At 42.2% G+C, this 15,125-nt stretch overlaps 1 protein-coding gene across 1 annotated transcript in view; it reads left to right on the top strand.

The window, feature by feature from the left end:
* Positions 1-10,578, top strand: part of lpgat1 (lysophosphatidylglycerol acyltransferase 1) — a 70,034-nt gene extending 59,456 nt beyond the window's left edge. The window contains exons 7-8 of the mRNA XM_034075975.2: positions 6,853-6,959; positions 7,820-10,578. Of these exons, the coding sequence (XP_033931866.1) occupies positions 6,853-6,959; positions 7,820-7,971 (259 nt within the window). The 3' untranslated portion in view covers positions 7,972-10,578. The remainder of the gene's footprint in view (positions 1-6,852; positions 6,960-7,819) is intronic.
* Positions 10,579-15,125: the final 4,547 nt, after the last annotated feature.

The following is a 15,125-nucleotide window of genomic DNA, read 5'->3' as shown; positions in this document are numbered from 1 at the left end:
TGGATGATGACGCGTTCACACACACATAGACAAACCCCGTGCACAACCCAAAGCAAATTGGCTCCAACAGCGTATGTTCAACTTCTAAATATACTACGTAATGTTACATTACATTTGTCATGTGGACACTAGGGCTGTCCCGAATACCATTTTTCGGGCTCCGGATATTCGGTAGTAATCAGCAGCGAATATTCGAATATTCGGTGCGGGGAGATTTGTATTTTTTTTAATACATATTTTTTTCACATTTTTTTTTTTTTAAAAAGGTTTCATAACACGCTCCGATTCCGAGACACCTGAGAACACGCTGTTAAGCAGAAGCGCAGAAAGAGCATACTATTACGATTTATATGTATTTATTGTCTCAGTACTCGCAAACATTAAAACTAAATCTGGTTCCACATTCCGTCTATAACATTTTACAACCTGAACAGTCAAACAAAGATACAAAACGCATATTTCTGTTATAACAACAATACTTTTAATAACATAGCCGTATAACAGTAGGCCTAACAGTGTCATACTTGTTACCGATACAGTAAACTATTTAAATAAATGAAGAACGAAAAATAAATGAACGAACTGTAATAAATATAATAATATTACATTTTAATAAACGAACAATTTAAATACAAATAAATGAATGGCTTGGCTTTATAATAAAACAAACTGTAACAAATAGAACAAGGGAGGTAGCGCGATTGAGCTATAACATATCCATAGCGATTAAATCTACTATGGCATCTGTTATCTCTATCTTTCTTTTCTCCGTTATCGGTTTTTGGAACTTTAGGGTCTGGTGTATTGTTGAGGATGTTGATGGCTGGGATGCGTGGGGATGCACCGATGGACTAGAGATGTTAAGATTCACCGATTCGCATCGGTGCACCGGCATAAACGTTCAAGATGCGAGTGCACCGGTTGAAAGAGTGCACATCGGCTACAGTTTGGGTTGAACTCGCGATGCATCGATTGCGTAGCGTCTTTGCATCGGTAAAAAACCGATTCATTCATATAAAATCCCCTCATCTTGTCAACGCTCAGCAGAGACGATCTTTGATATTTGCTTCGCCACTACGGAGGCCGAGAGTCTCAGTTATCAACCCACACGGAAGTTGAGGAGAAAGAGAAACACAGCGCACCGAAAAATACCTATGTTTGATGTTCTCATAAACGAGTCATGTTTGTTATAGAACTTGGTTTAATAACCTTGATAGCAACGGAGCAACATACATACACCTGGTAGTTATCACAACACTACTCGTGTGCCGCATGTAGATCCCTACATCCGGTACGGTGTCTGCAGAAGGACCAAAGAGACCAAATGCGAATACTCTACATCCCCTTTCTTTAGCTCTTCCTACAGTAGTGAACAAAACTGTTATACTGAGCACATATGACAGAACATACAGGATGCTGCAAATGTACACATTATCAAACTATGTGTGCATTTAGTAACTGATGAACACAGAGGCTATCTCAAAGAAGGAGTGCAGCATTTAACTCAGTAATTACTACCGTAACAAGTAGATTACTAGAATAGAATACATTTGCACTATGCAACAAAACTTTAGGCCTCAATATGGCATAACTGTGTGAACTAACAGTTTAGAGTCATTGTTCTCATAGTGGTATGCTTATGCATACATGACAAAGTTTCAGTCTCTGTATTTGGGATTAGGCTTGATAGCACGGCCTGAGCGTGTCCTGTAGACACTCTCAGGAGTGTCTGGCAGCAGTTTAGCTGTGGGAACATCAGCCCTCATGTGTTCACTGTTCAGTGATTCCTGTGTGTTACAATCTGTGAACTCAAGTCCTGTGTCCTGATGATCAGTGTCACTTGTGGAGGTGTGTGACCGGACGGGCTCAGCTACAGGCAGAATGTGCCTACGATTCCTTCTGTACAGCTTCCCGTCTGAGTGGACGACGTATGACCGGGGTTCCTTGCAAATCTCTTGAATCATTCCAGTCCTGTTGTAACCTTGTGGGGTCTGCATCCTAACAACCTGTCCTTCCATCAAAGGTTGTAGTGGTCGGCTTGACTTATCATAGCACTGTTTTTGATACAGCCTCTTGTTTAGAAGCTGGGCTTTTACCTCTTGTGGATGACGCATGTGTGGCTCAAGCAGCTTCACCGAGACTGGGAGTGTTGTACGTGTTTGTCTCGACATCAGTCTCTGTGCAGGAGATCCTAATTTTGCGTCACGTGGTACATTCCTGATGTTTAATAGGTTGAGAAAAACATCAGTTCCATCTCTATGAGATTTCTCCATGAGCTGCTTAGCACTGCGCACAGCTCGTTCAGCTAGCCCGTTGGACTGGGGATACTCAGGGCTGCTGGTAATATGAGTGAAGTCCCACTGTGAAGCAAAGTCTTTAAAGCGCTGGCTAGTAAACTGCCTCCCATTGTCTGACATGAGGGTGTGAGGTGTTCCATGAACTGAGAAATGTCTTTTCAGCTTTGCAATGACTGTTGCTGCAGTGATATCACGAAGCATGTCGATCTCATACCAGCCTGAATATGAGTCCACTAGCACTAAGTATTGCTGATTGTGCCACTCAAAGATGTCAGTTGCTACAGTTGACCACGGCAGGTCTGGAACTGGATGCAGATGGAGTGGTTCTTTCTGCTGGTGTGGTTTTGTGCTGTTGCACACTGAGCATGACTGTATTTCTGTGTGAATGTTGTCTGTCATAGTTGGCCAGAAAACAATGCCACGTGCTCTCCGCTTTGTAGCTTCTTCGCCAGGATGTCCTCTGTGCATGATGCTGATGTATTCTTTCTGTAGTGACAGAGGAATAACTGCTTTGTGACCCTTCATTATGACTCCATTTTCAACAATCAGTTCGTCTCTGAAAGGGAAATACGGTCTAATGGCATGTGGAAGATTATGCTGTTTAGCGGGCCACCCGTGTCTGATAGTGGTGCTGAGTGTTTGCAGAGTCATGTCTTCAGCGGTGTGCCTCTCTAACTCTTCTAAGCGAGAAGAAGATATGTAGTTAACAGTCATCACGTCGAAGTTGTCCTCTTCTTCAGCTTGCTGAACTGTGGAGCTGCGGGGAGCTCGCGACAAAGTGTCAGCCAGGAACATTTGCTTTCCACATTTGTACACAAGAGTGATGTCGTACTTTTGTAGTCGTAGCATCATTCTTTGTAGTCTTGCAGGTGCTGTGTGTATGGGCTTTTTTAGTATGGTGACGAGGGGCTGGTGGTCTGTTTCAATAGTGACTGGTTTTTGGCAACACTTCGGATTGTTCAAGAAAGACGGTGTAATAGTCCTTTATGCTATATAGTTGACCGCAGGTCATGGAGAGTAATGAGGTATCCGTAGACCTTTGTATGAGGTATCTTTATTACTTAACAGGTCTCCAGCCATGATACATAGATCCGTCCTAGATGCGGGCTTGCATACACACAGTATCACTCCGCAGCCGCACCCCATCAGTAACGTCCTGATGGTATATGTGCGCGGCACTATATACTACAGACGGTCAACTTGAAAAATCGCTCGCAAATTGTTTACGATGCCGAGCCACTTTAAAGTACACAAGTAGTACGAGGAACTTAGCGACGCACATAAAGAGGCGACATGGGGTCTGCGGCTGAAAAGAGAAACCTGAAAGTTAGACTATGAGTTAAATCACTCAGTGAGGTGTTCCGTCAGAGAGAGTGGTGTTTAGTTTACAGCAGCCTGTGAAGGCCAATAATAATTTAAATGTCTTCCTTACTATAAGCAGTTATGAAATACCTGTTTGTGAAAGGTTATTTATATTCTTTATTGTTATAGAACCCACTGGTGAGTTAGCCTATGAGTGTTAAGCACATCAGGCTGGCAGCTGTATGGGCATGGCACCATGGTAGCTGTTATTTGTTAATCATGAGCAATGCATCCTTACATTGTTTAACTGTGAGGTGTTATACAATTGTACTGTACTCTGGAGAGCTTTTAAAGGTAAAAAAATAAACGGCATGATGGGATGTGCAGTACCAAATATGTAAAGCACTTGTTTGTTAATGTATGATTTGCTGCATATAAGGAATAAAACAAAAATCCTCTGTCGTACCATATTGAAGTATCATTATTTTTGCATAGTGTTGAATCGCATCGTATCGCACCGAATCGCATAATGTTGAATCAAATCGTATCGAACTGTATCACAACAGGGGTGAATCGTATCGTATCGCATCGCCTGGTGTTTCAAATGTATCGTATCGTGGCAACGTATCGAGATGCGCATCGCATCGGCCTCAGTGATGGAGATGCACATCCCTACGATGGACACAATATATTATTAGGCTGAGCTACTCAACTTTATGCCAATAATTGCCTTAGCCCCAGATGTTCCCACATTACTCCTATTATTTTCACTATTCTGATAAAATTAAAAAACTAATATAAAAAAACAATTCGGTTAAGTAAGTGCACGTTTTTATCATGTTTAACGTTACTGTTTAAACGGCGGATACAGCAGCTTCATCATGGCAACTTCACAACAGCTAAGCTAAGCTAGGCTACTACTTACGGCATCCGGTGACTTTTCAGAGTTGTTGTGCCACCGTGGTAGGCCAGTTTCTTATCACATATTTGGCACACTGCCTTCTTTTTACCGTCGTCCAATTTAAAATGGTCCCACACAGCTGAAGTCTTCGGCATTTTATGGGTGAAACGAGGTGAAGCGAGGTGAAGCGTGCCGTTTGCGTTCGTGACTGTGAAGAGTGAACGCGATGTCAGGAGCACAGGCTGAGATTGTATATATTTCCGCATTTTAACAGTGCAATTCAAAAGTATAAATATAGTATAAGAATATGGCAATTCGCCTTTATTAATAGCATACATTTAGAAAAAAATATGAATTATTTTGGGGGGGAAAAAAAAATTGAAAAAAAAAAAACCGAATATCCGAATAATGAAATTGAAACCCGAATAGTTGGCCAACGAACGAATAGTCGAATATTCGGGTACAGCCCTAGTGGACACCACGTTTGGACATGTTTTTGATTCAACTTTTAATTACATGTATCAGCACAGCAATCAACTCTTTTTACATTATGAAGGAACCTTTTCTGGATGAATCATTTTGTCTCTAAAATGTCAGAATTATTATTATTATAATTCTTCAGAGCCAGCCTTGATGACTTGTGTTGCTTCATCTGACAATCTGTCCAAGAGTCCATAATTAAATAAGACAAATAAAAAAACTAAATTCTAACATTTCAGGAAAGATTGTTGGGCAGTTTTCTGAAAAAGTGTCATGATGAACATTTCATTGATTTAGTCGCTCATTATTTCTGAAATGAGACATTTCTGCTAATTATCAGAATAAAAGCACTTTCAAAAATCACATATTTCACAATTTATCCAGACTCAAGCAACACTTCAAAACAATCACCCCTGTTGGAGAACTCTTGACTATTTCCTGTTTTTAAAAACCTATTTTAACTCAGGGTATTATGGCTTACGATGAAGTCATGTTTTCTCACCCACAACAGAGGGGACAACGAGGGGGTGTCTTTGTCCTTAAACTGGATTCAAACCACAAGACATCGTCCTGACAGTGCTGCTGTCTTTTCCTTAAATTGCTTTTTTAGTACATTAATGCCTTCAGGAAATCAATACCGTATCACTTATTACTTCCCTCGTACAGAAGCTCTCCTCGTACGCACATGTGTACTTCTACGAAGGACCATGCCCAGTCGGGAATATTGAGCAAATGTTAAGTGCAGGAAACGCTGGTCTGAGGGAGGACACGGTAACCTCTGTCTGAAGGTGAGCAGAGTGTTTTCAGCGCAGCCTGCTGGGGACCCCTTCTGGTTACACTCCTCACCAGCACTCTCTTTACAGCGGGCCTGCACTGCTTATTACAACCTGTTTGTTATGTGTGGCAGGAGGTGGCTAATCTGAAAGTTAAAGGAGCTAGTGGAGATTGACAACTAGATGTTAGTCAGGCGAATGAATAAAGACGAAACAATTAGTCAGTTTTGACATTAAATAGATTGCCATCGAAGTACATTTTGAAGTCAAGAATTCTCTGACTGATGTTTTGGGGGGGCAGAAACATTTATACCTTTTTTTTTTAGCGTGCACAAACAGCGAGTTACAGACGCCTGTGAGCTTAATCCATGATTTACTATCAGATTATATTGTCTTCATCAGGGTATAGCAAGTAAACAGAACCACATATTCATCCTACTTTAGCACAGTTATGCGTTTGGTTTGAAAGGCTTTTTGTAAATATTCTTAGTGGTTTGGAGTGTCTTCCCAATATCGTTTCTGAATTGTTTTATTAAGGGATGTGTCATGCTTTTTTTTCTCAACATTTGACTTTGTTAAACCAACATTTTCAAACTAAATGTTCTGTGAAAGTAAGGATTCACCATGGGCAGTTTTACTGTTTGCTGAAATTCTTTGGTTTATCTAAAAACTTAACAGAATAATATCTATATATTTAAATAATCATTACTCACAGCCAACTAATCGCTCCCTGTGCCCCACACAGATGAAAGAGTGTTCCATGGTTGGCAGAATCTAATAGTGCTGCCTCTCTAAGTCTTGGTGGCAACATTGATTTGTACTTTTCCTGTGTCTCCTCCCAAACACAAAGCGTCTCCTGTCAGGCTCCCCTCAGCACTCCTGTCTCTCTCTCTGATGAGGCGGCCGGTTAGTTAATCCCCAAAACAAGCTGCCGCTACAGCAGCACACACACTGTAATAGACTCCGGTCTGACAGGCGTCTGCGCTCAGGGACCACAGCTTCCACGATCAATGCAGAGCGTTTGTGCTGAGAGAGACTTCAGTGATCCTTTTCTGAGTTTCATCTCACCCCCTGTCTCCCTGTCTCCCTTCGCCTGCAGGATGTACCCAATAAAAGAGGTTCCTGTGGAGGCAGAGGCCCTGACTGACTGGCTGTATCAGAAGTTTGTGGAGAAGGAAGAGCTGCTGAACCACTTCTACGCCAAAGGTCTGTTCCTCCATCCTTCAGTATAAACATATATGAAATATACTAGATATATACTGCAGCTGTGGCGCACATGTTTTTCAAAAGCGTATTTTATGAACACATATTTGTCCGAGCTGTACTCCTCTGAGTGGGCGTTTCCCTTAGCAACGTTTGACTGACAGTTGAGGGCCACTGTTGCTAGGAGACAGACTGTCAACATCCGTGATACAGCACTGACATCGTATAATGCCTCCTACTTACACCATTAGGAATTTAGAAACCCTCATTTACAACATTTAGCAGGATCCATCCATTTGACACTACTTTGTACTCAACTCCGCTTGTTGTAGGTGGATAAGTGGAAGCTCTAACAGATGTAATTACACTTTTAAAGGCTTCTTTGTTTTTGTTTTCTAACCATAGGGATACCTTCCCTGTACCCTAACCTGTGGTTTTGAATGAGGGTTATTGAGAATAATAGGATTCCCTTCATGCATGGCCAAGACATCTATCTGCAGGAAACCTGATCATTACTACCCAAAATATGGAAAACAATGTTTCTTGTATGCATGTGTTGACTGCAAATGATGAGTCAGTCAAAACTCCCTGGAACAAGTAGTCCAGAAGTCTTAGTCCTCAATACCTGGCATGTTCACATCATATTGTTGAGCTAAAATAAATTAAAGGGGCCCTATTGTGATTTGTTTTGGGGTGTTCCATTTCCTGTAGTGTGTTGTATACGTTTCTGTGCTTGGAAATGGTATGCAAAAAGTTCCATGATGATTTCAGTTTGACCCAAAAATCACAACATCTTGGTTTAAATCTTCTGAAAAATAAAAAGGAGCACAAAAGTGACTGGTCTGTATTTCTGTCCCCCACAGGATCATTCCCCCCTCAAGACGGACAGAAGGAGGCGGCGTCCCGGCCGATGATCCTCGACCCCGTGTGGCTGTGCGTTGTCCAGTCGATTGCGTTCGCCTCGGGCTACGCGTGGTACAGCGTCCTCCAGTACCTCTACTGCTGTTTATTTTGAGCGCGCTGATGAGGCGAGAGTCTTTATTGGACCGCTGGAAGAGCCTCAGGATCAGTTGGTGTGTGGCCCAGCGTCACACTTGCCCCCTACGATGGATGAATGTACATTTACAACGGTGGAGAGACTTAATAGCAAAACAAAAAAAACATGAGGAACACACAGAAAACAGATACAATAAGGAACTGGTCATAGGCATAGTTAACTTGCACACAAACCTAAAACCACACACTCGCTCCAACGGCCTAGCAGAATAATCTCTCGCACTCGTCACGACTCACATTTTGATGTTTACACGTCCTCATACATGTAGGCGCTCACACTGACATAACTTTGTATTGGAAGTGAACGAAAAATGAGGCTCAGGACTCCTCCGGAGGACGCTCTGGACCGAACTCTCTCTTCCCCTCTAGGCTTTAGCCGTTGTAGTTTTACAGAGTATAAAGTATGTATGAACATGTGTGTGTGTGACTGGATGTATGTGACTAGAAGCATAATGTCTGCCCTTAATCTTCTTCCTGGCGAGAGTTGATGAAGCCCACTGGACCTCTCTTTCAGCCCGCTGACACCTTCCAGAGCGAGCGGCTGTGGACGCTGAGGCTGCCGCTCCTCTGGCTTCATTGCACTAAGGATCCATACTGCCCTAACGGCTCCCTGTCCCAGGAAATGTTCCTGCGTGGTAGCTGTCAATGTTTTTCATTTTCTTTTTGTTTTCTTCCCCTAGCCTGCATATCTCCAAAAAACGACGGCCATTGTATTTTGTTGTTGATGTCTTTTTGTTGACTTTCTGTGTTCCTGTTTGTCGCCTGTCTATCGAGGCAGTATTGTGAGAAAAGGGGGATAATGTTTACACGGGCAGCCCTGCTGAGAGCCTAAGTGGGAACGGCGGCTATGATGCGGCGCTTGTTTTAGGGATCGTTTCTGTGTCAGACGTTAAAGGGAGGAAGAGGAGACAGTGCCGTAGTGCTCATTTTATTGCACAGCAGGAAAAAAGGTTGGCACGCAGGGCAAGAAATTGCAGTCTGATCAACTAAAAAGTACCTCCCTCCTTGTGGATTCCCTTCTGCTTTCCGACATGCATACACACACATGCACACACAGCCATGTGCAGCTACACACAGCAGAGTATCCTTGAAGGATCATCTCAGCGAGCCAGACTGAGAAGGCAGAGACTCTTATCCCCCATTGGACTACATAGTTTTACAAATATTTAAGCCATATGCTTAGTGTCGTCGGGTGGGGAAAAGACATGGGGGGGAAATATGATTTTTATAGAAAGCTACCCTAATGTTCAGCATTCTAAAATAGAGATTTTGGCTTACAGAACTATAGGTGTCATTACTGTACATTTACAGCATAACCTGCCTAAGTGAGTGTGTGTGGTTGTCTTCCCCCCCCCCTCTTTTGATATATATGAATTATGTCGTGTTGCTCTGTGACGTCAGAGTGCGGCGGCGATTTCACCACGAGTGGTCGAATTAGATTTCATTTTAAATTACATGAAACTGTCGTCCTCATGTCATGGTATGTTTAAATCTTGTACATAACAAAGGTGAGGAAGAGTTTTAATTGTTGGAAATGACGGCAGCGTTTCTTTCTCTCTTTTGGTCCGTGATTATTTCAGAGAATTTTTGTTTAAAATATCATGAATGTTTAAAAAAAAAAAAAAAAAAAAAAGGCGAGGATTTTCCCTTCACTTTTCAGTGTTAACCTTTTTTCTTTGTTTTTATTTCATTTTAAAATGTTTGACCTGGAAGTTGTTGTGTGCTTCAGACACTAGAGCTACTGTACGTCCGTGTGCTGGCTGACACAACGTTTGCACAGTGACACATGGGCCCACTTTCAAATTTGTACCATTGTACATTTCAAATCAGGATTTAGTGGGAAAACCTCGACTATCAAGCCTTACCTGATGTCCAGGTCGACCACAATCCCAGATAATGCTGTTTCCTCACACTCCCTTGTGACAAACATTTGTAAACAAAAAAAAGTGATGTCGAGCTATAACTTGGAGTGGAGAAGGGATCACTCTTCACTTGTGAGGGGAACTCTGGCAGGGCCTGCAATGGCGCAGCTTTTCTCTCGAATGTACCTAATGTTTAAAGTTGATTTTATGTAATTGCTTCGATTAGGAAAATGATGGAGGAGCAGCAATTATTGTTGTCATAAACGAATGCATAAATGGTGCATTTGAGTATTTCACTGCCCTCCCTGTGTGCCACTGTTGCTAGAAACTGAGTGAAATACAAAAAAAGGGCTACCTGACCGGGTAGGGAACACGTTTAAATCAGGCTGGTTATGTGATTCATTCGCGGCCCTTTCAGATTCCCCTCCAGTGTGTGAGTGACTTGAAATTAAGCTTCTTCCTTCTTCCTTTTTTTTTTCTCCAGCTTTTTATTTTATTTTTGTATTATCTGACCATGTTTCCAAAGAAGGCAGGGAAATAATGTTTTTCCTTGATGTGGTTTTAGGAAATAAACACAATAGGGATTTAAACATTATTCTAGAGCTGTCTGTAATTTACCATTTTGTACTTCTCCTTTAATTCCTAGCTACACAGCCATTTTACAACACAACAGACTTGTGCTGGAATAAAACATCATAAAGATCCTCACAGTGTAAGGTTTTTCTTTTGACACATTTTATTCCATATAACATTAACAGTGTTGCATCACAGTAAATGTTAAAGTGTTGTTCCTTTGCTGTTCGGTTCCACCACAGCCACAGCTTTTCATTTACGAACACCCTGGAGCTAAAGAAATAATTAGTTTGACGTTTTGGGAACTCTGCTTATTTATCTTTACTGATTAAACATTTAATTATACAAATATTCCAGACATGTACTTTGCATAATGCTACAGAAAAACTATAATTTGAAAAAATACATTTAACTACATTTGTTTGTATTTAAGAGTCTTAATATATTCCTGAAACTCAAATACAAATCCACTGAAATATGGTCAACTTTTTTAAATTAAAATGTACCATAGACAATCAATACATTTACAATGAATTCAATGTTGTATTTACTATGATCAAATCACATAATGAAAAGTTAACACTCAAAGTATTTTTGGATAATTATTGAAGGGATATATTTTGTCTAAAATGGTTGCTTTATATTTAACAAACAGGGAGTCGTAGCAAGCATCCCATAATTTGAGCTCTGCAAGAAACCAATGAGCATGTCCCTTTAATATCAAACTCTCCAGCGATTCTTCTTGTAGGAATTACAAAGGGAAACATAACTTGTCACTGATGATGCATTAAATAATCTCAAATGTCAACGTTAAAATGTTCTCTTTCAGTTACAAGCTGAGGATGGTCTTCAGGTAACTAGAGCCTGTGTTTGCTCCGTCCTGGGCTCGTTGTTTAACTGTATGTCGCTCACCAGCTGTTGAAAGTCTGGTTTACATTACAGAGCTCTGATTTCAGACGTGACGCTTGGTGTCTGTGGGAAGTGGGAACTCTCAGCGAAAGACTGCAGAGCTCTCCTGACTGTCACTGCTGCATCCACCACAACGAGATTATCAGCGTTTCCTGTAAGGACCAAGCCCACTGCACATCTGTGTGTGACTTCCTGGAGAAATGATAAATGTGGAGGTGTGGTCAGATATTGGACCTAGGGGGCCGCTCGAGCCATGAGAGGAATAAAAAGGTTTTAATGACGCAGCATTCAGTAAAGGGAGTGACAAATACATTATTGTTTGTACTTTAAGTAACAAAAGTGAAGTCCTTCTTTGTACTGTCAGTGAGTAATACACCATATAGTATTTGTCATCACCTGCATTAATATGTGAGGAGCGTTTTTGTTGTTGTAGATGTGGAGTTTTGTCATGCTTTGTGTTCATAAAACATAGTCTGTAGAGCAGTGGTTCTCAACTGGTGGGTCGCGGATGTGTGAGTGAAGAAAAAAAAATTGAAACTTCTTTTTTTTCTTTTTTGGGGAAAAAGTCAAACTTTTATTTTGAAGGCCCGGTTTTCTAACGCTGTACATGCAGCAGGCATTGGACTGGATGTACTGGAGACCATAAACGGTTTTGAAAACTTCTGTTGTAGTGATCATCTTCTCAATAAAACATCTTTGCTGATGTCGACCCTTACCCACAATTTAAAGTAATTCACACAGACTATCTCCTCTTTGCTCCTCTCTCTGTGAGGAGCAGCAAGCTGTCAGAACTAAGTGAAAAACAAACAATGGCATAAAATATTATTAATATGTCTGGTATAAATAGATTTATTTATTTTCTTCTCAGGCTGTACTAGAATGCGTAGTTTATATGTAAGTATTTCTAAAAATCTCCTGGGGGAGAATCCCCCCAGACCCCCCTTCTGGGGTTGGGTTTTCAGCATGTGTGCCTTTTTATGTTACACAGTTCAGCTTTGATTTCATCATTTCATTAAACCTTTTTTTAAAGCATACTTTAGTTATGTTAAGGGATATATGCACTGTACTTCACTTTCATTCATAATGTTTGCTGAAAAGCGTATATATTACAGCACCATTTTTTGTTGAATAGATTGTGGTTCGAAATGTTGGGTCGCGATTTATTGACAAAGTAAAAAGTGGGTCCCGAGGCCTGACCAGTTGAGAACCACTGCTGTAGAGTATACTCACTATACATGTAGTTAAAGCTAGATAGGGCACATGTTCAAAGGGCCCTATAATGCACATTTTCAGGTTAATTCTTGTATTTTTGTCTCTACTGTGACGTGTTTCCATGCTTTAATGTTCAAAAATGTGTTTATTTGTTCGTACTGCCTGTGATGCAGCACCTTATTTCACCCTCTGTCTGAAACCAGAGCCCATGTCTGCTCTGATTGGTTAGCTTGCAGACTCTGTTGTGATTGGTCAACCGTTTAGAGATGTCCCCAACATTGACTATCACGTACAATGTGTAGTAGCGCTAGCCAATAGAAGCGTGACGGCCCGTCTACACTACAGCGTCGAAAGCTCCAAGCAGCTCCAAGCTGCCCATTCACTTTCAATGGGGTGACGTCACGTAGCCGCGCTTTTTCGCCGAACTGAATTGTGGGTAGCAGAGCGAGGCGTCTCAGGCGACCCAGGCGACCAGAAGTTGAACATTGTTCAACTTCTGGTCGCCTGGACGCCGGAGTAGCCAGCGCCAGCCAATCAAATCCCGTTTCCCAAAATCTGACAGCTGAAGCGCCAGCCAATCAAACCGCGTCTAAGCTGGGAGAGATATCCCGCCGTTCATTTCTATATTTCAAAAAAAGTCGGAGGAGAAACTAACTATCACCGTAGCAATCACCCGGTTTTGTATGACCAGACCCTCTTCACCTACCGGGACACAAACCGGAGGAACCAGCATGGAGGGAGGAGGCAGAGGCAGTGGGGGGAACTGGTAGGTTTTCGCCTGTTTGGGGAGTTTATATATATATTGCTCGCATAAAATCCCCGGGGGTTTTTGCTTTGTATGTCGGGGGCGGGAGATTCATGTGATTGGTTGTTGGTCGTGTTGCTTGAATAAAATCCCCAAGCTCCAGACACGCCCAGCTCCAAGCTATTTTTGGAGCTGTAGTGTGGACGCTGCGTTAGTGTTACATAGAGATGTCAATATGTTACGGAAGCAAACCAAGGAGTCCAATGGAGGCGTTTCCAACTCCCTCTGGGGGGAACTTTGGGATTTCAGCTTTTGCAGACCATTTACATGTTCAAAAGCCATAACACACCACAGGAAAGGGAAAACCCCAAAAGCATAAAAGGACCTCTTTAACAATGCAACAATAACCTTTGTGTTTCAAGTGTCTTAAAGAAAAGGGGATTTCTGCACACGTCCACGTCCTTTTGGATGCTTGCCCGAGTCATTCACGGAATATCCTGGAAAAGTGTATTTGAGACGGTCAAGTTGCATTACATCAGCCATTTACATTTCAAAAGCATCTGGAGTCATGTCTGGAGGGTCTGCAGGAAGGCCTCACGCTCCGGACAGCTGAGGGTGAAAAACAGCGGGAAGTGATCTGGAAAATGGGATTACATTTGCACGAAGCTTCACCTACCAAAGGGCCAACAGTCAGGATCCACGGTGGCTGTAGCTCAGCGTGGTGCACAGATCCAGAAGCAGTGACATCGCCATGCAGGCTCCTCAGTACAGCTCCTCCTGAGGTCACCCACATTACACAGACACATTAGTCTCCAGAGGGACTTTTGTGTCCGCTGCAGAGGCTCCAATGTTCCGGCCTGCACGGACACCTGCAATGAACTATTTCACGGGCAGCACTCTCCAAGGTCTTCAGTGTCACGCTTTGAGGCCTGCTTCCTCGTGAAAGCAGTGGTGAATGGTGGAGGCAGCGTCCCTCGAGTCAGCGAGCACTAAAACATCCAGCTGTGGAGAGGAGGAGCTGAATGTCACTGCAGCAGCCGCCGGTGTGTCTCCTGATGACAGGATGACGCGAGGGAAGGACCCTCATTGTTGTTAGGATCAAATGCTCCTCATGCAAATACATATTGTGTCAACAATTCCCATGTCATTATTGTGTGTTTGAGCAACAGTGAATTATGATGTTATGAAACTTTGATATGAATGCAGGAAAGTAGATTATTGAGATGCAAAACATACAAATAAGTATATTTGTCCCAAATGGGGTCACGCTGATCAATTCAGAGTGTTCTGCCTCCACCCCATTACAATGGAGGTGAACAGAATTTGGTGTGGGGTGCTCAAAGCATTGCACTTTTACCAGAATCAAAGTCGGTCTGGAATATGGAAAAACTGCTGGCCTCATTTTCATGAAACTTGGTGAAATGGTAAAGCATAGGCCGAGGAAGAACCCATTACATTTGTCAGCAGATCTGAATCACAGGGCAGTATTGGTGCAGCCCTCCTTGGTGCACTTGCGATGGACTGCCATAGGGTGGGTTTAAGATGAAGAAACGCAAAGCCTTGCCATGTACAGGCTACCCTTATTTTTTGTATAGGAAAACTTTCAGCTTGCTTTTTCTGAAAATGCCAACCTTTCCTTTGATATAACTATTATTACTTTAATTCAGTATCACAAAAGTGCTGTCCTAACATACAGACCTGAGGCATATACTAAAAGGGAGTCTTTGAATGTGTCCTTGAACACAACACAAATAAGAACCTGGCTGGATTAATATATTGGCATTCTCTGGTTCTGGATAGCAAAGAAAGCAC

This window comes from Pseudochaenichthys georgianus, chromosome 24 (genome assembly GCF_902827115.2).
Source record: "Pseudochaenichthys georgianus chromosome 24, fPseGeo1.2, whole genome shotgun sequence".
In the NCBI taxonomy this organism is placed as follows: Eukaryota; Metazoa; Chordata; class Actinopteri; order Perciformes; family Channichthyidae; genus Pseudochaenichthys; species Pseudochaenichthys georgianus.
The sequence above is the reverse complement of the archived record's forward strand: the minus strand, read 5'-3'. Positions and strand labels throughout refer to the sequence as shown.